The 24,147-nt window shown below is 50.4% G+C and overlaps 1 protein-coding gene across 5 annotated transcripts; it reads left to right on the top strand.

Annotated features, from left to right (window-relative positions):
• Positions 1–788: 788 nt before the first annotated feature.
• On the top strand, positions 789–23,732 carry Gpr68 (G protein-coupled receptor 68). 5 transcript variants are annotated; one of them, XM_085697845.2, is made up of 2 exons: positions 789–1,050; positions 21,149–23,732. In XM_085697845.2, the coding sequence occupies exon 2, from the start codon at positions 21,244–21,246 to the stop codon at positions 22,369–22,371; it is 1,128 nt and encodes a 375-aa protein (XP_085553971.2). In that variant the 5' UTR covers positions 789–1,050; positions 21,149–21,243; the 3' UTR covers positions 22,372–23,732. The 5 variants fall into 5 exon arrangements, with proteins under 5 accessions (XP_085553971.2, XP_048305405.3, XP_048305404.3 ...); XM_048449448.3 differs by lacking the exon at positions 789–1,050 and adding an exon at positions 1,097–1,369; XM_048449447.3 differs by lacking the exon at positions 789–1,050 and adding an exon at positions 5,293–5,425.
• The last annotated feature ends 415 nt before the right edge of the window (positions 23,733–24,147 follow it).

Genomic DNA, 24,147 nt, shown 5'->3' on the forward strand with positions numbered 1-24,147 from the left:
TTTCAGTTCGTAACAGCAAAATTACAGTTATGAAGTAGCAATGAAATAATTTTATGATGGGGAGGGGGTATCACCATAACATGAAGAATTGTATTAAAGGGTCAAAGCATTAGGAAGGTTGAGAATCAATGATCTGGAGCTTCCATCCTATGACTCTGCTGAGACAGCTCCTGTCTGTCCCCTCGCCAGGCTGCGCCTTGGTTTACACTGCACTCTACCCTGACCGTCTGTCTGTCTCAGACAAGAACTCTGTAGACTCCCCACCAACCACTTACAGACATTCACTCCATAGATGGGAGTGTGCATCCAGAGCAAGGGCCACACAGACAGGCAGCTGTGTGCCAAGGATCCCATCAGGCCATGCAAAGGCTGTCGGACTGGAATAGTGCAGTGGGGGTGCAAGAGCCCAAACTGGGAAAGCTCAGAAAATGAGAGGCAGGGAGGCTTTCAAGGGAAGGTGGTCCACAGGAGCCCAGGTGTGCACTTGTGAGAAAGCTAGGAAACAGAAGATGGCTAGGGTGGAATGCGTATTTGAATCTCCAAGTCTTCATTAAATAGCTGTGTGGCCTTAGGCAAGCTATTTGACCTCTCAGTGCTTCAATGCCTCCTCATATAAACGAGAAAAATAGTAGCGTTTGTTTAGAGTTAATCAAATCAACAATGTTTAGCTGCAAGCTGTGGCTATTGTTATTAGTATTATTTGGGAGCATGTAGGGCCAAGGACATTAAGTTTTCCTTGATGCTCCATAAACCAGAGAAGGCCATTCATGAAGTCCCTGGCCACCCCTGCTGGCTCTGGGAGCAGCAGCTCTGGGATCCAGGAGGCCAGATTTAGGGCACATAGACAAAGGCTCAGATATGTGACACCCGCCACATTTACTGAGTGGCCACTAATGTGTCACTGATGTTGGAGACAGAAGGTGAACACAGAAAGGCTACTGCGCTCTTCACCTTTCTCCCGGCTTCCCATGTTGGATTTCAAGCGCGCCTGGCTGTGCCTATAGCCGAAGAAGTCCCCTAGCCCTTCACTAGCGAGGCTTCCAAGGCAGAGTGAGTCTCTAAGTCAGGATGCTGGCGGGAGGAGGGTGGGGGATGCTGCACCTCCGGGACCGGCGCGCGCTCTGGCCACCTCGGCCCTTCTAGCAGGCGCCTAGCCTGTGGCCTGCGGTCAGTGTGAACTGCAGGGCGTGGGCCGGCAGGTCTGGCTATGCCTGAAGGGGGTTGGGAGCCGGAGGAATCTCGCACAACGTGGCCCAGGCTGGCTAGGAGTAAGAGACCCGAGTGCCTGCAGGAGTCCCCGACCTCTCCGGGCGACGAGTGTAGGGCGCCGGAAGACAGCAGGCCCGCGTCCCAGACTGTCGCCGCGCAGGTACGTGTCCCCTGCGAGCCAAGTTCCTTCTTTTCGCCACGGTCCGGGGTTGCTTGCGCGCCAGGGCAGGGAGAAGCGCGTGGGGGGTCTGCGGCGGGTTGTGGGTCCTGCCCCGGAGCGCGCACCGCGGGGTCGGGCGTACAACCGCTGCCTGGCGACAGATGCGGGTGCGACCGCGCGCAGACGCGAGTACACAGCAGAGGCGGGCACACCCCCAAACAGCATAGTCGTGCGGTGGACCCGCAGAACTGACTGTGACCGGATGGTATCTGCTCCGGAGCGCTGGCGCCTCCCGGTCCTCTTCTAGGTCGGGTGTCTCCTTATGCGGTCGCCGCTGGTTTTAGCAGCCGCCCCCGCGGCTGGCTCCGTGGCCACCTGGTAATTTCTTCACCCGCAAAAAGAGTGTGAGACTCTTAACCCTTTATTTCCCCAGCTCTGGTGACCCAAAAATTGCACTGGGGTCCTTTCCCAGAATCTGTGTCCCTTCTTCCGGAAGATTCTGGTTACATCTTATACTGAGACCCAAACAGTTACCATGTCCTCACCTTCCACTCAAGGAAGGGGGACGCTGGCCCACCGCCAGTCAGCAGGAGCAGTACCAGCACTGGCTGGTCTGAACCCCCAAATCCCCTCTGGGAATCAAATAATCCAGAGAGAAAGCTATGTCCCAGGTCCTGTGTCTGGATGAAGGAATGGGTGGACAAAAGCGAAGCAAACCCTAAGGGAAGCAAGTTTTCTGGGGCTCAGCACTGGTTTAAAAGGGCACTGTCTTGGTGCCAATGTGCCCAAATGGCTGTGGGCATGTCTCGCTGCGAAGTGGGGGGGATACCTGTGGGTGAATGAATCAACCCTAGAGGTTAGTGAGGTGACATGCGGCAGTCGATTGCCCTCCCATCTGACGATCGTTGGAAACGACACAAATCTGAGACAACAGACAAAACTATGACTTGCTTCATTCCTCCCGCCCCCACCTCCATCTCCACCTCTCAGTACAGAGGTGAGTGTTCAAGAGCGAGAGGGGAAATTCCCGAGCCCAGCGGGCCATGCCGAGCGGCCAAAATATGGGCTCCTTGCATTGTCTGCCCAGTTCCAGAACTTCACCGCTTTGTTCTGAGCCACCTCTTCTGTTTGTTAGAGTTTTGGGCTCCTCCTCCTCTTTCTTATTCTTCTTCACCCTTTCTCCCCCACTTGCTCCCCAGAGGGCTGTATGCATACAACACCCATCTCCAGTTCAAAACACCCTCATTTTAAGCTTCAGTGGGCTCCTCCGAGAAAGGACCTGCCGCTGGAGTTCTTTCTAGTGTGGTGATGGGACCACACAAGCTCTGACCTCCAAGGCGCAGAGACCAACGCTGATACCCAGCCCCCTCCCCTGTTGCACTTTCTAGGGACTAGAGTCGGAAGAACAATTAAGTCAGAAGAACAATTAAACTGGGCTCTCTGGGGCCCTCAGCATTGAAACTCCAGTTTCAGCTGGCTGACCTCAATGGATGTTCTTTCTCTTTCTGAACCTTTGTGTTTTGCAGGGAAAGTAAAGGTGATAATACCCTTGCGACAGAGTCCATACAAAAATTAATATTAAATAACCATGCATGGAGCCCAGTCCATGGTAGACCCTACAGAGATTTGGGAGACAGTGATACTAACATTCCCTCTAGTCACCGGAGCAGAGCAAAGCAGAGCTCAGCTAGGAACTGGGAATGGGAGGAAGAGTCAGTCAGTCAGGCTGTGACCGTAATATGTCAACTACACTCCAGGGGTGGCCTCACATCTAGGAGAATATGGGCAGCGGATAGGATAGGAAGTTGGGGGAAGAGTTAGGTAGGAGGGGGTGGATCTGGGAGGAGTTAGGGGGAGGGGGGGGAAAATGAAACTGAATGTGACCAAAATACGGTGGATGAAATTCTCAAAGAATTTTGTTATGTATCTTTAAAGAAACAAGAAAAACAAAAAAAGATACATGCTCAGAACATTTGTTTATGTTGCTCAAAAGGCTGCGATTTGGGAAGGACTCCGAGGTGATCTCTGTCAGCCTGTCAGCGGGATGGCCCATCTGCAATTGGCTCTCACACTTGTATAGCAGGAGTCTAGTCCCAGCTGTCAACTGGGGGTTCATCTGGGGCTGTCAGCTCTTGTCTTGATTGGTGAGCTCCCTCCAGTTTAGTACTTAAATTTCAATTAACCACTATCTCCAGAGATAGGGAGTGGGGACTACCTGTTCCCTTAGACTGGACCCAGAAGCTGGAACAGTTTTGCTTCCACTTAGTTCTATTAGCCACACTATCACAGAGCCCAGCAGGATCCAGAGGGGCTCCTACTCCTTGCCAGATGAGTATTAAATTACAGCCACCTTAGAGTCACCACAACATGGTTGTCTCTCTTCTCTCTCTCTTTTCCTTCTCCTTCTCCTCTTCCCCACCCCCACTCCCCTCTGCTTTCCCAGAGCCTGTTGTAGCTCAGGCTGTCTCTGTACTAGGTTTTTTCTTTTTGGGCCACCACCCAGCTCCCAGATTATGACACGGAGACTTAATATTAATTATGAATGCTCGGCCTTATCTTAGCTCTTATTTTAATGTTTCTCGTTATCTATGTTTGCCTCAGGGCTTTCTTCCTTTGTTTCCTGCCATCTCTGTGTCTGGCTGGTGGCTGTCTGACTTCTGGTCCTGGGCATGCCCTTTCTCCTCGTTCTCTTCTCTCTCTCTCTCTCTCTCTCTCTCTCTCTCTCTCTCTCTCTCTTTTCTTCCTCAAGCCTAGACTTCTCTTATTTATTCTCTCTGCCCACCAACCCTGCCTATCCCTCTCTTGCCTAGCTGTTGGCCAGTCAGGTTTTTATTAAACTAGCCAGTGCCTTAGGCCAGGTGAAACAGATGCAACACATCTTTACATCATTAAACAAATTTAGCACAAACAAATATAACACATCTTTCCATCATTAACAAAGGCAGCGGAAACAAATGGAACACACGTTCACATAGTTGAAGTAATATTCTGCAGCATAAACAAATGTAACACATTTTTGCCTAGTCAAAATAATACTCCACAATAGGTCTCACACTAGCTGTTAACTGGTGCTAACCTTGGGCTTCTGACCCTCTGGTCTGTGCCTTCCCAGCACTGGGATTACAGGCGTAGGGGCTGTGCTTGGTTTTATTCAGGGCTAAAGACCAAACCCAGGGTGTGTATTGCTAGTTGATCTTTCTACCTACTGAGTCAGATTTGCAACCTCCCTCCCTCCCCCTCTCTCTCCCTCTCTTCCTTCTGGGTGCTGTGAGTTGATCATCTTGTGCAAACATTAAGGGTCTCTTCCAGGTGAGGACCAGCGGTGTCACAAAAGCGCATGCCCAAGACACCATCGGCATCGGTGTCTCTGGTCTTGAGTCAGGGCTGAGAGGGGTAAGCGTCCTGTGTGTTGGTTTCCAGCGTCTGTTTCTCAGGAAGTCTCTAAAGCATCAATCCCCACCTCTGGCAACCTCATGCTTTCAAAATCAAGCGGAAGAAGATAAAGAGTAACCTAGATTTGGGAAAAGAGAATTTAGCAGGTGGCCCTAGGTCAAGTGCAGTGAACATCTTTATGGCTCCCAGTCCCCGGGAGAAGTCTGGCTGATTTCAGGAGGCTGCAGCTGGGCTTGGATGATTGTTGTCAGACATTATTGGATCATTAATTGATGGCTTAGAGCTCTCAGGGTGGGTAGGCAGGAAGTGTAGGGGGAGGGTGCAGCCGACTTGGGTTACCATGGCAACCTAAAGGCCTGAGGTGCCTCTGGCCAGAAGCTAGAAGGATGCTCAGACAGGTTTCAACTCCTCAAACCACAGACCCTCCTGGCTTGAAGTCTGGCTGGGTGACAGGCTTCCGCTGTGATTCATAGTCACCTAGAGCCAACCCCCCACACCTTTAGAATAGACTCACGCTCTTCCTAGTCCCTCATCCACATCCTGTCTGCCTCCCCTGTTTGTTAGCTTCTAACTTCGGTTTCAGCCACATCGGACTTCAGGCAGGCTGCAGAAGAAAGGCCCACAGTGACTTCTTCATGCAAACTCTTGACGGAGTTTTCCTTGGTAGGAAACGAAATGGACCCAGGTCCTCCTTCAAGAGGGAGGTGGGAGGCCATGGGTAGAGCTCAGAGGTAGAGGTCAGAGGCCTAACATGCAAGGGTTTGTGGTGTCAGTGCCCAGCAGTACACAGGAAACGAAGGAGGATGTGGGCACCCAGAAGTCACCCTGTACAGTCCCAGGAATGACACTGGCAGTCCTGACATATATTGAAAACTTGGGCTTCACCATGAATCCAGCACTGTCATGTCTCAGCTGTGTGACCCTGCGTCTCACTTAGGTGACACAGCCTGTGAAAGGTCCAGCACCTTGCACCTGGCTGTAGCTTAAGGCATGCAAGCACCCATTCCAAGTACCTGTAACTTGCACTCGCCTTGTCATTGGAACTCCCTGCCACACTTTTTTCTATGTGAGGGGCCCTGGCCCAGCTCTCACAGTCGTAATGAGAGAACAGGCTCACTTCTAGAGTCACAGCTCAGTCAGGGAAGGACAAAGCAGTCTTAGAGAAGGGTGGAGTAGATGGTGTAGGAGTGGATGGGAATTTGGTTTGGCCTCTGGGCTTGGGAAGGGCTGCATAGAGAAGCTGGTATTGAAGCTCGACCAGGAAATTCAGGTATATGGCATAACCACCCAGGGGAACTGCTGAGACACAGCCTGCCAGATTCCATCCCTTAAAGATTGTATGTGTGTGCGTGTGCGCATGCGTGCGTCTCTGTGTGTGCGTGTGTGTGTGGTGTGTTCAGAGGCCTGGATAGGATATCAGAACCCTGGAGCTGGGGTTACAGCTTGAGAGGAAGGAACGAACACTCCCCACTCATAATAATAAAGCCTACTGACCAGAGTATTGAAAGAGAGGCCATTTATATTACAGCCTTGCAAAACTGGGCACCAACCCAAAGAAGTAAGTGACCAGTGCACCAATCGAGGGTAGAGAAGAAGTTTAATAACCTGAACAGGGCTGCTTTCCTCCTTGTCCTCAATGGCTGAGCAATGGGGTGGGTACAGACTAACATGTCATCTGTCACTCATCCCTGCCTGTTTCTCAGTGAAGGCCCAAGTGGGTTTATCACACTTCACAGCCTGCTTGCTTGCTTGCTTTGTTTGTTTGTTTATTTTTCAACTTTTCAGGGACATGGCCTCTGTAGGTCATGAGGAAAGCCTGGCTGTTGATAATTTTCTACTCTAAATGTCTAGTTCGGGTTGGGGTAGTGAGACTTGCCACCATTAGCAGGGAGCAGAGCTTTCTGTTTATATGTTTCTGGGCCTCAAGACACTTTTGTTTTGAAAATAGACCCTATTATTTTTCTTGCACAGATATTTATGGATATCCAGCTTTTGCTGTTTTTGTTATTGTTTTTTTTCATTTAAAAATATTTATTTTTATTTTATGTGTATGGTTGTTTTGCCTGATTATATGTGGGTACACCAGTTGTATGCCTGGCACCCTTGGAAGCCAGAAAAGGGTGTCAGATCCCCTGGAACTGGAGTTGCAGATGGTTGTAGGAATCGAATCTGGGTCATCTGGAAGAGCAGTCATTGCTTTTAAGTGCTGAGGGCCCAGGGTTGTTTCGACTAGTTCGTTCATTCCTTTGTTTGCTATTCGAGACAAGGCCTCACTATGCAGTTCAGGCTTTCTGAAACTCACTGTTAGACCAGTGGCCTCACACTCACAGAGATCCATGTGTATGGGCCTCCCAAATTCTGGGATTAAAGGCATGCACGGTCATGCCCAGCAAGATGCTTGCCTTGTTGCATGGGTTCCGGGATTCCAACTCTGCTCCTGATGATTGTACAGCAAGTTCTCTCAACTACTGGGCATCTCTCCAGACCCTGAAGAGATTCTGAGTCTGAGTCCAGGCCAGGCACCCAGGGGTTGCTGATACAGGTGTCCTCAAGGTCAATGGCAGTGCTTTTGGATACCTGGGAAACAGGGTGGCCTCAAGACTGGGAAAGAGAATTTAAAGATAGTGGGTAAGGAGTATTGGGGGAAGAGGAACAGAAGTTGGGGAAGGGGTGACTTACAAGTTGGGTCACCCAGCACAGGGTGCTGAGAGACTGAAGAGCCTCCTCCCGCTTCCCTCTCCAGAACTCCGCTGCCGTCTCGGGGCACAGCTCAAGCTTGCCTCCACCCAGAGGCCCCATCCTGCAGGTGCATTGATGCGCTGGTCCATGTGGCCTTGCTTTGCAGCTTTAGACCTGGTCCTGATTGCGGTAGGGATAGAGGGAAACATCTAGGTCTCTTGTCTTCTTTGCCCCAACCCAGATATCTAGTTCCTTACCCCGGGGCCTGCAACAGTATTGCCTTTGCAGAGAATTAAGTTCATAAGCACCAATTAAGAGAACTGAGGAACCAAGGTTGCTGCTATACTGACCTTAAAATAGAGAGACTTTTTTGTGCCAATTGAGTGGACCTCATTTGTCATAAGGGTCCCTGAAAGCGGAAAAGGAGGGAGGAGAGAGAAGCCATGCTGACAGAAACAAACAAAATATGGCAAGTTCTGGGAGTGGAAAGTTGCCCACAGCCTAGCGATGTTGGAATCTTCTAGAAGCTGAAAAACGAGGTGATCTCTTTGAACTCCTCCTCAGAAGGAATACAACCTGGGGGAACAGATTGATTTTAATCCACTAAAATCCGTATCAGATGTGGGCTGCTAGAAGTGTAAGATGAGAATTTGTTTTAAAGCAACTCCGTGGCAATCTGCTTCAGTAGCAGTGGGACCAGGAAAGCCCTGGCCTAAAGTCTTATGTGGAGTTAAAGGCCCGTGTTCAAATCCTAGCTAATGTGCTTGCCGGTTATGTAGCCCTGAGAAGATCTCTGTCTGAGTCTCCTTTCCCTCATCTGTAAAGCTGGGATGACCCCATAGCATAGGGTTGATATAAGAATGAAATCAGGCGTTGTAGTGCCCACCATTAACCTCAGCTCTTAGGAGGCAGAGGCAGGCATGCACAGATATATGTGAGTTCAAGGCCTGTCTAATCTACATGATGAGTTCCAGAACAGTTAGCTTTATGTAGACCCTGTCCCTGTCTCAAAAGAAGAAAGAAAAGAAAAGGAAAGAAGAAATAGAGCATGCAAGCTGTCTCAGTGGGAAAGGCACTTGCTGGGCGAATCTGGTGACAGAGTTCAGTCACTGGAACAGATGTGAAGGTGGAAGAAAAAAAATCGCCACCACGGAGTTATCTCCTGACCTCCACACATGCACCGTGGTACATGTGCCCATGCATGCACACAGTATTTTTTCTTAAACTTAAAACCAGAGCATGCATTGGTTGACAGCCACATCGTCAGTGGCTAGTGTAGATTTTGAGGTACTCCAGATTCTTCCAGAACCCTCAAGGAGGTGTTGATGCTGGACACATTGGGAACTGAAGAGTCTTAATCTTTGGAGCGTCCTTAATCCACAACTGGCACCTATTGAGCCCCCAGCACCACCAGGAATCTAGGTGACCTACACAGTCTCCTTGGCTACAAGCATGAGCTAGTTAACACACAGCTACTGAAGACACAACCCAGGAAAGGCTCCCTGCAGTCAAACTGCAGATGGCTAATTACAGGCATTGCTTACATTGCCAGGACCCCCGGGGAGCCCCTCAGATCCTCCATCCTGGTTAGCTTCAAATTAGGGAATAATTTGAGTTCCTCCAAACCCTGATGGTAATACACAGTGCTCCATCACCATTTCCCACGTTGATCTGCCCAGTTTCTGCCTTGATTTGCGTCATCAGATGGCAGGATGGGAACTTCTAACTCCAGGCTTAGTATCATCAATCCATCAATCATCATCATCATCATCATCATCATCATCATCATCATCATCATCATCCTCTCACTAGTTCTTTTTCAGGACCTACTAAGTGCCAGGCATTTTCCTGGGTCTCATCGTCTCCGAGCTTCACGAAGTTGTAGACCATATGATTCTCAAGGTTTCAGAACGTGGAAGTGCTCACCTTGACCTCCAGGTCTGGGTCAGAGCCTGCGCTCCTCCTACCCTCCATCTTGAGCTGGCCTCCGAGTGGCCGTGGCATTACTCCTGTGTCCTGGAGACCTTACGTGTAGACCCCAAAAGCTATTTATCCTGCCTCCCAGCTGCCTGGATTTCTGGGGAGATGGTGGGTAACTCAAGGTCTTGTGACCTAGGTCTCTATCTCGGAACAGACTTCTGTATCGAAGCAAATGGCAGCCAGTAGCTTCCAAAGCAGCTGAAGAAGGTTCACAACTCCTCAGGGGCAATCTCAGAAGCAGGTGTCTATGCTGTGACAGGATAGGGACAGTCAGGGCTCAGTCCAGTGGGGTCCATGGACTGCAGTCACTGCGACCAGGCTGGGATAGTGCAGCGATGTGGCGATGCTTGTCTGTAATCCCAGAGTTTCCACATTTGGGCAGCAGGATCATGAGTCCAGGGCCAGTTTGAGCTTACATAGGCAAGTTTCGGGTTGAGTTACATAGGAGACTGTGTCTTTAAACCTAAGTGGGGTGGGGTGGGAGGACCTTATCCCACCCTGCCCTGGGCAGTAGCTGCTGCTCCTGTTCTCTTTGGCTGAAGGGCAGAATCCTGCAGGTAGATAGAGGGCGATACTTGTTTTGACCTTGCCGCAGTGTGTGACAGGCTCATGTTTTTATAGAACTGTAGGTTTCGTTGAAGTTTGTAAAGAGCAGGGGTTATGGGGCTTCTAGGATTCCTGAGGCCACTGTGTAGTGTCACTGCTGAAGAAAAAAAATCCCAGCACCAAAGACCTAGCAGTGGCTCTATTTTCTCTTACTACATGGGCATTACAGAGGATGTGGACTAAGACATCCTTCTATCAATGTGTCGGAGGCTTGGTGGGTTTTCTGGGTGCCTATTCCAGGTGAAGATTTGTGCATTGGCTAGCAGAGGTCTAGGACAGTTTTCTGGTCCCTGGGCATCCTGGAGGGAGTTCGCAATGCCTTCACTGGTTCCTGAAGGTGTGTGAGGTAACGGTACGGGTGCAGTGTCTGTGTGTCCTGTTAAGCTGGGCCACCCTGGAAGGGAGGTGCTCTCAGTGACCTGGGGGTAGTCAGGTAGTCTTATATGCTCCCCTCCCCCATGTGACATCATGGAAAGACAAGTACACTCTAGACCCCAGGCATGACATCCGATGCTGGCAGATGGCGGCCCCAGAACAAGTGGCTGTCTTCCTGTAACATAAGAACCTCCAGCTAGCCAGGTGACAGCTGAAAAAGGCCTGGCATTTCTTGGAAGGATCCTCAGCTAACACTGTCCTACAGCAGTTTCTTCTCTGGAGAAGGCAGGTCCCCTACATCGCAGTGATGCGTGTCCCTTGGGTCCCCTCTGTGTGGTATGATCAGGCTCCAGGTATAACTTGTGATGGACCCTGCTTTGGAGGACTCCGTCACAGACCCCGACATCAGCACCAAGCCTCACTCACAGCCCAGTCGTCCTTTAGTGGTTGGGTTCTGTCCAGAGCCTCTGGGCCTTGGGGCCCCAAGTTTCCCCACTTGTAACTGAGGAGCTGGTCTGGAGAACTTCCTCCAGCTTGGCCTGTGTAGTATAGTGGGTAATGAACACAGCAAGGTTTTGTGAGCTCTCCCAGGAGCAGAAGGAGTTCACGGGTGGGGTTCAGTGCTTAGTTGACACTTGGGGTCACACATCCTATCCTGCCCAGGCTTTTACCCTAATACCCCAGCTCTGTGGGTCTGTGGAGCAGGCTCCATTTGCCCATCTATTTTAGTATTGACCAGGGAACTTTGCATAACACTGATGCCTGGACAATTTAATTAGTCCTGGATAGGGTATATCTATATCTGTATGTATATATGTATGTATGTGTGTATGTATATATGTATGTATATACTAATAGGTTCTGAAGTGTGTTCTGACAAGTGTGGCCAGGGCTGAGACCCACTAACCCAGATATTAGTTGCTGGGAGGTAGGATTTGAGGCTAGGAGTACAGTCAGTTGTCAGTTTGTCCTTGCCTCTGATGGCCCTAAGTCAGCAAACCGCAGTGCAGACTTGAGGGACTCCCGTGAAAACCCCAGGAAAGAGGTTCAATGTTTGGTGCCTCTTGGTGCCTAGCATGCACCCGAGGTGGTGACAGGTAGAAGTAGGGTGCCTGATTCTTTCTAAGCCCCCACCCCCAGGCATCAGTATTAATTCAAGTCCGAGTGTCTACAGCGAGGCTGCTCCCTGACTCCACCTGCAGCATGCAGAAAGCCGAAGGGATGGAGGATGTGTGGAGGGATCCCTGCTACCCTCATCTTCCTGCCGGCGGGCGGTTCCTCAGCAACGGCCCAGCCTGACACCAGATTGGAGTTCACATGATTCTGCCTCAGCTCGGAATGGGTAGCCTCCAGCTGGGGATTTTCTAGATGAACCGGGAGGTTTCTCTGCAGGAATCAAGAGTGGGAGAGCTTGTCCGGGGGCAGGGTTGTCTGTGTCCTGCCAAGCTGAGCTGTAGGAGTACAGCTAGTTGAGGTTTGAGGGTAGAGCTCGCTAGACGGGCTGAGTCAGAGCCGACTCTTGCTGGGTTCTTCTGCAGAGACTCTGGCTGCTGAGGCTGGACCTCACTGCTGGTTTCCCCGGCAGCCCCGGCTGCAGATACCCTGCTGCCTTCCTTTGTGTTTCCAGAGGCTCCAGAAAAGCCAGGCACTGTGGGTATGGGACTGGATAGTTTCCAAAGTGGCCCGCTTGTGGGACAGAAATCAGTCTAATAGCCCAAGACCTGTGTATAAAGAAAATGAAATTGAAAATACCAGCATGTATGACAAGCATCAAGGTAAGCATTATCTGGGGGAGTTTATTTCTCAATCTCTCTCTCTCTCTCTCTCTCTCTCTCTCTCTCTCTCTCTCTGTGTGTGTGTGTGTGTGTGTGTGTGTGTGTGTACAGGGCCACACAGTCACAATCAAGTGTATTGCTTGCTATTGTTTGCTATTGTTTGGGGTCTGTTTTTATTGTTGGTTTTTTTTGTTTGGTTTTGAATTTTTTTGTTTGTTTAGTTGGCTTGTTTTTTGTTTTTTTGAGACAGGGTTTCTCTGTGTAACAGCCCTGGCTGTCCTGGAACTAACTCTTGTAGACCAGGCTGGCCTCGAACTCACAGAGTTCCACCTGTCTCTGCCTCTCGAGTGCTGGTATTAAAGGTGCATGCCACCACTGTCACTGTCAGGCTTCTGTTGTTTGTTTTAAGGCAGCAACCGAATGCCCAGTGGCTTTTGTTCTAGATTCAGAATCATCCTGACTTACTGTGTAAGCTTCGGGAACTAGTTCAGCCTCCCTAGGCTTCAGATTCTGTGAAATGGGTTAGCAAGGCCAGCCCCACCCGATTTACAGGGATTTGGTAAGCTTTAATTGGGTTGACTTTGAAACTCTTATTGGACATTAGAAATGAGACTCGGTTATCTTTGTCACTGCAAGAGTGAGACTATTCGGGGGGAAAGGTGACAATGGAAAGAAAGAACATTTTATTTCTACCCCTTCCCCAGGGAAAGTTCCGCTGAAGCCAGCCCTCATAGGACAGTTGGGTGCCCTCATCCCTCTGGAAATGGTCTGTGTAAATGTCTGGATGCTTGGTCAGTTGAGGAAAGGGAAACAGGCAGACAGGAAACCCGCAGCTCCGAGTACGGCGTGCAGAAGAATGAGTGCTGGGGAAGATGGTTCTTCAGGCTCCAGGAGAGATCCAACCCTCTCGAGCTTCTCCTACCCGGAACAAGCTTCTTCTAGACGTGCTTTCTCCCTGTCAGGGCTTCATCTCGCCTGGTCATTTAAACCCTTAATGGCTTCTATCCTGGCTCACGTGTGTGTAAGGCTCTGCCCCAGCTGTGAGTCACTTTGTGTGTAGTTCTCAGTTTTTTCAGTTAGATGGTAGAGAGCTATATCTCTTTTTTTTTCTCCACCACGGGAGACCAAGGACTGGGGGCATATGTAAGCTGGTGAGACGGCCTCCGGGAGCAGGAGGCTAGCCCAGAGCAGAGCCTACTGGCCCCTGTAGTGGCATCTTCGAGGCATGGAGGCCAAAGCTGGTTGCTCAGTGGTGATCCTGATCAATGGTTAGAAAATGGCGGGTATAGGAAGATTCAGGCTGAACTTTAAGCCTGACCTGCGAATCTCAGCTGTTGAATCTCCAGGAGACCGGCTCACTGCCGACCCTCAAAGCTCTCACTGGTGTCATAGAATGGAAATACAGAGCTGTGCTTGACCAGGAGACGGTTCCATGCAGATGGAGCTAAGATTTTTTTCCACTCCCAAACACTTCTGTGTCCAACATGGTGCTTAGTTTGTGAGGATGAACTCTCTTCTGGACTCCATGTAGGTAGATCCCAATGGATACATGGACGGATGTCTCCCCTGGAGGCTGCTCATCCTCAGATGGCGTAGGGGTGTGAGTTGACTGTGACGGGCTCACCGTCCAGCTAAGGCAGCCCCAGAGATTCCCGCTTCTCACTTTCCTACTTCCGTTAGTGACCCCACTGCTCCAGTGCCCAGCCTCAAAATTCACACCCTTCTGCCTCATCCACCCAATCGTCTCCAACTATCTCCTTCCCCAGCTGCGCCTCTCTCATCAACACATCCATCAATATATCCACCCGTTCGTGTATCTGCCCACTCACCTACGTTCCCATCCATTCATCCACTCACTACCTATACATCTGCTTTCCACCCAGCAACTCAACCCACTTACCTCTCTACCTACCTGTGCATAACAAGTCATTTCTGAGAGGCTTGAGGACCAGCCATTGAGGGACCTTTCCGTTTCCCCTATTTTTCAATTCCTTTCTATTTTGTTGGCATTCTATAGAGCTTCTTGTCTCCTCTCTGGCCAGGCCTGCCTCGTACTTACCTGCTCTCATGTCAAGCTACTTTCAGTTCCCCAAAGGTACTCATTCTCTCCCTCTTGCATTTGACGGCATGCACACATTTTCCACAGGCAAAAACTCCCCGCTGTTTGGGCAGCCCTTCCTCTTCCTCTTAGCTTCAGTCTGGCTGTCACTGCTCAGAAAGGCTTCCCTTACTGCATTAGGCTACCCCCAAAGAGCTCCCACAAAATCCTGTGCTCTTCCTAGGAGTTTACTTCATTGACCTGTTCTTCTTCGTGGGAATAAGATGAAGCTGACTGTTAGAGCCAGGATATAGTGTAATGCCTTCCACACAATAGACATTCAGTGACTGTTCTAGGAAGAATGTTTGGATAGATGGATATGGGTGGCTGGCTGACTGGATGGATGGATGGATGGATGATGGATAGATGGATGGATGAATGGCTAGATGATGGATGATGGGTGGATAGGGAAGGGATGGATGAGTAAGTGAATAGGTGGCTGGGTAGATGGGTGAATGTTTGGACAGCCAGTGTATGACTTGGTTAGATGTGTGTTTTGAAAGATGGCATTTTGGTGGTGAGTCACAGCATGAACCTAACTTAAGGCAGTTACACTGACTTCAGGAAGTCTTGATCAAGCCAACCTTAAGTGCTGGTGAGAGAAAGGGAGAAAGGAGCAATGCTTTCAAAGACTTAGGAGTTGAAAATTCTAGAAGTTGGCAGTTTTCTTAAGGCCATGAAGGAGAGGAGGGAAGAAGCTAAAGGGCATCCATTCAAGGTGAGTAATTGGGCAAGTAGGGACATCTTTTCTAAGACAGATTAGTGGAGACAATGTGGGACCTAGTGTGGACCCCACTGAGCTTGTCCTGTGAGGTGGCAGGAGTGGTTTATATGCAGCCTAGGGGGAGCTCTGGGAGCCATCGGGCTGTAATGGGATTGGAATCAAGGAAAGCGTGCATGGGCTCACAAAAGTGAGCCAACACTAAATGTATGTGTAAGAGATGCCTATGCATCCACCAGATGCTGCCTCTCATGGCAGTAACCGTTGCATGTGTCCTCCTGGCTTCTGGGCTTGGAGGTTTCCTGGGGGTGGGAGCTCCAGGCTAGGAGGTCCCCTGTGGGTGGGAGCTCTAGGCTTGGAGGTTCCTGGGAGTGGGAGCTCTGGGCTTAGAGGTCCCCTGGAGATGGGAGCTCTGGACTTGGAGGTTCCCTGGGGGGGGGGAGAGCTCTGGATTTGGAGGTTCCCTGAGGGTGGGAGCTCTGGGTTTAGAGGTTCCCTGAGCGGGGAGCTCTGGGCTTGGAGGTTCTCTTGGGGGTGGGAGCTCTGGGCTTGGAGGTCCCTGGGGGTAGGAGCTCTGGGCTTGGAGGTCCCTGGGGGTGGGAGCTCTTTCTTGTTTTATCTCTTAAGTTCCCCATGTATGTATCCTGGCTGCACTTGAACACTGTACATGTTCCTCAAATACCTGTTCCATGAAACCTGGAAGTACTGGACAGTTGGACAAGTAGCTTTGTCTTAAAAAGAAACAAAGACAGGGTTGTGAAGGTGGAACCAGAGTACAAATAGGAAACCCTTATAAAGTGCAAAACATTTGCAAGCTAAAGAGACATGGGAATACCTGCAGTCACCACGCCATGAGGACCCCTGGAGCCACGCCCTGCAGATGGAGTCTGGAAATGTCCAGTGCCTGTGTCCCTGTTCTGCTCAAAGTTCCTGCTGGGTTTTAAGCTCCTTCCAGCAGCATCTGCTCCCTGCCTCAGGAACTCATAACGGGAGGGGGACATGCTCAAAACCTGAGCCTATGGCCTTCGAGATTCTTCTGGAACCTTGCTATGCAAAAAGTGTGATCCATGGTCCAGCAACCTCGCATCTTCTGCATCTCCTAGGAGCTCATTTGAGATGTAAAACTTCGAGAGCTCCTTTCTCAGACCTAGGCAGTTTGGAAACTCAGGAGTATGAGAGTCTGTAGTTTCCTAAACCTCCAGTGGATGCAGCCAGTTTAAGAATTGCTGTTCTTTTTGCTCCACAATGAACATGGGAGGTGCCTAAACCTGGCTGTAGTCAGTGCTGCTTTTTGGCTCTGTAGACTTGTATATTTCTGCCTTTGGTTGCCAGAAGTAGCTTGCTGCTGGCTTAGGAAAGAGGAAGCTACAAACGTCACCCGGCCCTACTCCACCCCACACGTCCATACACTCACCACTAGTAAACAACAGAGTTGGGGCCTGGTGACTATCAGGGAATTTCCAAGACCTGACAGGACATGCCTCAAGGAGGCTTCATCTGCTCTGATCTGGGGAAGCCTGGGGCCTGTGCTCCTCCACCCTTTTCTTTTCCCTTTCATGTCCCCTTTATTCACTGAGGCAAGGTCTCACAATCAGCCAGGATCCCCTGATGTAGCTGGCCAGCGTCTTCTAGGGACCCCCATCTCTGCTGCCCAAGCCTAGAGTTACAGATGGTTTGCCATACCCACCTGGCATTTACCTGTGTTCTGGAGGGTCTGAACTTCGATACTCACACTTGCATGACACATGTGTGAAGGTCAGAGGACAACTTGTGGGATGTGGGATTTGAACTCAGGTCATTAGGCTCAGTGGCAAGAGCCTTTACCAGCTGAGCCATCTCGCTGGTTCCCCTTCGGAACCCACTTTCCTCATCTGGAAAAAATGAGCAATGACTCTTACTTAGTCATTCTAGAAGTCCCTAAATAGATCCCACTGCTGGGGGGACATCAGTGAGAGGTGGAAAAAACCTCTGCTGTGTTGGAATTTGCGTCCCTGTGGAGCCTGGCCGTCAACAGTCACACGAGTTAAATGCATAAGACGTAAATCGGAAAAGCTTGTGAAGCAATCAGTCAGAATGATATGGAGACAGGGGTGTGTGTGTGTGTGTGTGTGTGTGTGTGTACACACGTGTGTACAAGTGCCTGAGGGTGAGTGTGTGCACACGCGCGGTGTGTGTGTACACCTGTGTGCAATGTGTGAGTGAGTGCACATGTGTGTGCATGTGCGTGAGTGTGTATGTGTGCTCTGTGTGTGTGTGTGTGTGTGTGTGTATTTGAGGTGGGTGCCAAGAGAAGTCTTTCCAGGAAGCGACAGTCCAGAGATCTCTGGCAGATCAGGAGCAGGTGCTGTGTGGGGCTGTGCCATAGGAGGAGATCTCTAGGAAGGCGTGACCAGGAAAGATCCAGGTAGAGGGACCAAGGCCCAGGAGGCTGCTGTGTGGCTGCCACATGGTGTGGCAGGCAAGGTTAGGGGAGCTAGAATCAGGGGGTCTGCTGGGTTGACGAGGGTACTTGGTTTTCAGTCTAGGTGTAGGAGAAGCTGCTTCCAAGTGTGTAAATCAAGGAGATGATGGGCTGCTTCTCCGGAGAAGGGCTGTGACTGACACAGATCCTGAGTGGGAGGGCTGGCGTGGGATTGAGTGGGGGAAGAGGTCAGGTAGAGAGGAGAGCTGGATAGAGAGTGAGCGGGCCTGGAAGGACTTCTGAGGAAAGACTGAGTGGGGTGAGGAGAGGATCGAGCTCGGGTAGAGGAGGGGCTGGGCTTTCACTCTGCTAGAGGGGGTTGGAATCCAGATGAGAGAAAAGGTGGCTTTGGACCAGACCCATTTCCTGCTCATTTAAACATGCATGAGAATTCTGGCCCCTTTATCCAGGAGAATGGAATACACAGTGGTCTACCTTGTCCCAAAGGCACACATCCAACCTCCAGGAGATGCCTAAATTCACAGGTGGGGAGCACTGACCTCTGTTTACACTATGAGTTATCAAACATGTACACATTTTACCCATGATGTAGTTTAATTTGTATATTAGACATAGGAAGATGTGAGTAATAACCAGTAATAAAAAGAATAGTTACAATAGTATACTGTAATGAATTTATGTGAATGTGGTTTCTCTCTTTCAAAATATTGTTTTTAGGCAAAATTTTACTAAGCAATTAGTCCAGGCTGGTCTTGAATTCATAGTGATCCTCTCGCCTCTGCTTCATAATTGTGTAGGCCCATATTTCTATATGGTATGGCAGCCAGGCTCTGAAGCCATAGGCCCCACCTGAGGCGGTCACATAGCCCTGCAGACAGGCTGTCACTGCCCTAACAAAAGGTCAGGATGTTGTTGCTCCATTCTTTGTAATTTGGAGGATGTCTGATAGAGATGCTAATTCAAGCCTATGTGACAGCTAGCATACACAGCAGACAGGTAGACGCGACAAAACGCCATTCACCTGGTTACCGGGAGACAGAATGCTGGTGTATTTCCCGCTCAGTTTGTGTGTTGGTATAAAAGCTGTTTGGAGAATAAACAAGAAGAATTCTTCAGGATGTGAACTCAGGACTTCATGAGGGATCTCTGAGAATCTCCCTCCCGATAAAGCCATGTGAGTTGTGTCTTTATTCCTGCTCCTCCACGCTGGTCAAGAGAGAGAGTTTATATTGGGGTCTGGTCTAGAGAAATAATTTATGGTCCGGGCTAGCACCAGACCCCGGCATAATTGTTGAGATTATAGATATGTGGCCTTTAATCTCAGCACTCGGGAGGCAGAGGTAAGCGGATCTCTGTGAGTTCGAGGCCAGCCTGGTCTACAAGAGCTAGTTCCAGGACAGTTAGGGCCGTTACACAGAGAAACCCTGTCTCACAAAACTAGAGAGAAAGAGAGACAGAGAGAGAGAGAGAGAGAGAGAGAGAGAGAGAGAGAAAGAGAGAGAGAGAGAGAGAGAGATTACAGATATGTGGATACGTACCACCATCCCCCACATATTATATACACACATATGTGTGTGTGTGTATACATAATATATGTGGCAATGGTGTTTACTGTTGTTTAAGTTGTTTGAGGTGACTCAAGGTGGCATTGAAATCCCCTGCTTTAGCGTCTCAAGTTCAAAATACATTAATGTGCTACACTCACCCATCTTTTTCTCTCTACCACTGTTAACCTTGGTAGCCGAGATCAAGGTTAAAGAAACCACAGGTCGGAGCTGGTAACTGCGTAGTTAGCTGCAAGACTGAGTGTGACTTCAGAGAAACTCCCATGTTCGTCCTCAGGGACCCTGGCACTGGAGCTGCAGGGTCCAGATTTCTCTATGCCCCTTTCCAGTAGTCTCCAGCTCCTTTAGCCATCTCTGCTCTGGTGGTCCCGGGCCAGGTGGGAGTCAAGGAAAGATGGGAGGTAGTGGTGGCCAGAAGGGCTGAGGTGGAAGGGAAGGCACGGCTCTGGAGAGAGCTACAGGAACTTGGAATCTTGGGGTCTGCTGAGACTTGGTCAGGGTCTCTAAGAGGCTTCCCCTCAGGAGCCCAGCTAGCCCTCAGCTTTCTGAAGAGTGCACAAAGGCCAGCATTGATCTGCAGAAATCACAAAGAAGTGTAATTTAGAATCTTCAGTCAGGTAGACTGTAGATTCTCAAGGGGAAGGAAAGTCAGTTCTTGGCTAGGGATAGAGTGAGAAAAAAAATCTGAGAGACCACAGTGTCGTGTCTGCTTCCAGATGACTTCAGCATGAATATGCAGGACACCTGTGGCAGTAAGTTTCATCACAAGACAGCAAATACTGTGCCTAAAACGGCTTCTTGAAGGAAATAAATGCAAAAAAAGCTCAAAAATGCCAGTTGAGCAGAGGGGATGGCACACACTATCACCCCGGCACTGAGGAGACTCCACGCATAGACAAAGCTGTTCCAAAAACAAGCCAACAAATGATAAAAAGAGGAAGAAAAGAAAAATATGATGTTGCCGGCCAGTGGTGGTGCACGCCTTTAATTCCAACACTCGGGAGGCAAAGGCAGACGAATCTCTGTGAGTTCAAGGCCAGCCTGGTCTACAAGAGCTAGTTCCAGGACAGGCACCAAAGATACAGAAAAACCTTGTCTCAAAAAAAAAAAAAAAGAAAGAAAGAAAAGAAAAATATGATGTAGCCCCAGTGAGATTTTTCCAGCTGAGAGAGAAGGGTTAAATCAATAGAGCAGTTCAAGCCTTTACTGTTTTGATGTGTTAATTTATCAAGTACACTTGCGACAAAACATCACATTCTACCCTTAGTCATCGTTGTGGTCTGGAGTTCCGTTTGCTAAATTCTCAACTCACAGCGTTCAGGAGGCAGAGGCAGGTGGATCTCTGTGAGTCTGAGGCCAGCCTGGTCGACAGAGAGAGAGAGTTCCAAGACAGCCCCAGGCTACACAGTGAGACCCTGTCTCAAAAAAACAAGACAAACAAACAAACCAACGTTCTCGATACAGTCGTCTCACTAACGCAGTAAAAGAGTGAGCATCTGCCATCTGATATGGTCCTGACCGAAACGGGGAGGTGTTTTTAATCCCCAAATTCCAGAAGAAGAAATCGAGGCTCTGAGAGACTCACAAACTTGGGCAAGGGACTGACTCTGCCTTGACCTTTGCTTATTTTGATCCCTAGTCCAGAACCTTGCCCAAGATCCCTTGGGGAAATGAGAGAGGAGACACTTACTGAGGGGTAACAGGAACTTGAGTAGGGCACTTTGATGAGAAACTGGCCTTTGTTTCTTGCTGAAGCACAGAAGGCTATGGACTAGGGCTTGTCTCTTCATACGGAGAGGTCCCATGTTGGGCCTCGTTGCTACAGTCCTGTAACGTTCAGACTGTTACTGTCACACTGGCCATGTTGGAGAGACTCTCCTTTGGAGAGTCAGGCTTAGTTATGCTCCTAGGATCTCCTCTTTACCTCCTTTGCTTGCACCAAGGGACCATAAAAATAAATAAGGGACAGGGGATGAATAGGGAAGCCAGAGATGGGGAGCCATAAGCCACACCTCGGTGTTTTGGTATATCTCGTTCAGTTGCACTGGAGCTGCTTGGGTGGCGGAGCTTCTAAATGAACACAGCACATAGAACGATGCTGGCACATAGGTGTTACGTAGCCCTTAGCTGTGATTATTTAAAGTCTTTTCTGCCTTCACTTGTAGGGGTTCACCTACCGCCAGTGACGAACAGATTTTGACACACTTGAGTCGCATATAAACAAGATGGCAACAGAGAGATTAACCCCATCTCAAAGTCCATGAGGGGTAAGGCCTCTTCTGGCCCAAAGATGGGAAACATCACCACGGAGAACTCCTCACTAACCTGTCCCATCGACCACACCATCCACCAGACACTGGCCCCGGTGGTCTACGTGACCGTGCTGGTGGTGGGCTTCCCAGCCAACTGCCTGTCCCTCTACTTCGGCTACCTGCAGATCAAGGCTCGGAATGAGCTCGGAGTGTACCTGTGTAACTTGACCATTGCAGATCTGTTCTACATCTGCTCGCTCCCCTTCTGGCTGCAGTACGTGCTCCAGCATGACAACTGGTCATATGGTGACTTATCCTGCCAGGTGTGCGGCATCCTCCTCTATGAGAACATCTACATCAGCGTGGGCTTCCTCTGCTGCATCTCCATCGACCGCTACCTAGCTGTGGCCCACCCCTTCCGCTTCCACCAGTTCCGAACCCTGAAGGCAGCCGTGGGTGTCAGCGTGCTCATCTGGGTCAAGGAGCTGTTGACCAGCATCTACTTCCTCAAGCACAAGGAAGTCATTGAGGACGAGGACCGGCACCGAGTCTGCTTCGAGCATTACCCCATCCAGGCCTGGCAGCGTGGCATCAACTACTACCGCTTCCTTGTGGGTTTCCTCTTCCCCATCTGCCTGCTGCTGGCCTCCTACCAGGGCATCCTGCGGGCTGTGCGCCGCAGCCACGGCACGCAGAAGAGCCGCAAGGACCAGATTCAGCGGCTGGTGCTCAGCACCGTGGTCATCTTCCTGGCTTGTTTCCTGCCCTACCACGTGCTGCTGCTAGTCCGCAGCCTCTGGGAGGCTAGCTGTGAGTTCGCCAAGAGCATCTTCAACATCTACCACTTCTCCCTCCTCCTCACCAGCTTCAACTGTGTAGCTGACCCGGTGCTGTACTGCTTCGTCAGTGAGACCACTCACAGGGACCTAGCCCGCCTCCGAGGAACCTGCCTAGCCTTCCTTACCTGCTCCAGGACAAGCAGGACCAGGGAGGCCTATCCTCTGGGTGCCCCTGAGGCCTCTGGGAAAAGTGGGGCCCAAGGCGAGGAACCTGAATTGTTAACCAAGCTCCACTCAGCCTACCAGACCCCTAACTCACTGGGAGTGGGAGGGTCCCCAACAGTTGGGTTGGCCTAACTTGAGTTATCCTTATGTGAGGCTAGGTTAGGCCTGAGCTTTCACCAACAGGCCTTGTGGTCTGGAGCTTGCGTGGTGGCTGTCTCCCACATTGCCATGTACAGGTGCCTCTCTCCTCAGGAAGGAAGGAAGGAACCGTGGTCTTGGGCCACAGCTAGGTCCCCCTGGCTCCTGGAAGCCTGGGCACTGCTGAGTGTGTGAATGAGCCCTGTCTTTTCCCATGTCTGCTGCCACCCGGGCTACAGGTGAGAGAGAGTCAGAATTGTCACTCCGGGAGGTTTGCCAGGAGCAGGGCTGGGGCGTGGAGGAGGGGAGCGGGAACCTGGGTGTTCACTGCCGAGCCTTACAGTACCACTGTCGTCATGTGATACCAGTCCAAACGTGCTGTGGCCTTGTGTGGCGCCGGAAGCTGTGTTGTCACTATTAACGCTTGAGCTCACCTCTCTAACAAGTCTAGACCGGAAGACTGGTTAAGGTGAAGAGTGGGGGTGACGGTTGGGGTTCTGGGTGTGGGTGGGGCAGGAACAGCCGCAGAGTGGCCATCCCGGAGAAGCCCCAGGACCAGTCACATCTCACTCTTACAGGGCTGGTTAAATAAATCCCCCAACCCCGAGGACTAATGACAGTTAAACTCCAGGGCTCCCTGGGGAGATGCCAAGGCCCCTTCAAAATGTCATCCTAAAGTTCAAGGACGAGGACTCGGGCCTGAAGCTGAATCCCTAGCTGAGTTCTTGACAGGGCTTTTCTTAATTAGTTTTTCGTTTCCATCTGACCAGAGTGCTAGACCTGAGAGCCTGAGGGAAGAGAGGGAGAATATAAAAATTGCAGGGTGTCCATGGCAACTGTGTGCCAAGACACTGATACCAGGGTCATGTGACTGCTGCCAGGAACTCCTACCCTTTGCCCCCCACACTATAGAGCATCCAGCAGCCTTTTGAGAGGAGCGTGCCAGTTTCCCAGAGTTCCTAGGTACAACTAAACTAGCAACACACACATATTGTCGTGTCTCTTGACCACAGGTTTGGGCTCAAACTCCACTCTGGTATAAATCTTGTAGGAGAGTTGCCAGAGGTGACTGCATGCCAGAAAGACCCACACCTACCCCAGCCTAGGACCTTGGGGCAGTGCTGATAGCTGAGTGTTCTGCACCTCTTCATTCCGCAGTATCCCCCAACCCCGTTTTGACCTGAAATTGCAAATTCTCACTGGCTTGGACTGGAATGAGCTGAGCCTGGTCCCCTTACTATCGAGAGCTGTATTTTTGTATCGTCGCCTCTGTTCTGCCAAGTATTCCTGCATTGGACTGTGAGGTGGATTTATGTAGTAACTTCAGTCTGGAAATAAAGCAAAATAACCAATCACAGCAGAGTTTGTGCAGTCCTTATGGGCAGGGGCCCCGCCCACACCAGGGAGATCCAAAGTATCCTTGGAAGACCCCAAATAGGAAGATTCAGGGGTTGACCATGCAGAAAACTCAGGACAGCTTGGGGGCTGCCCTTGAGGACCCATCAAGTGGTCAAGTCCAAGCCCCCGAGTGCAGGAGGGTCTTCTCTTCTGCCTTGAGGCAGGGGTCGTGCTCCAGTGAAGCACGCTGTTGCAAACGCACCCTGGAAGCATCTGTGCAGGGCGTCTTCGCAAATCCACCCATCGGAGACTTTTGAGGAGAAAGCCCAGCCCTGTGGTTTGGGGAACGCCACTCCCTCTATCTTTGACCACTTGGGACTCTATATGTTGAGCAGCCCCCCCCCCCCAGTGAGGGTGAACCCTCACCAGACC

Source organism: Myodes glareolus, chromosome 11 (assembly GCF_982192425.1).
Source record: "Myodes glareolus chromosome 11, mMyoGla1.1, whole genome shotgun sequence".
In the NCBI taxonomy this organism is placed as follows: domain Eukaryota; kingdom Metazoa; phylum Chordata; class Mammalia; order Rodentia; family Cricetidae; genus Myodes; species Myodes glareolus.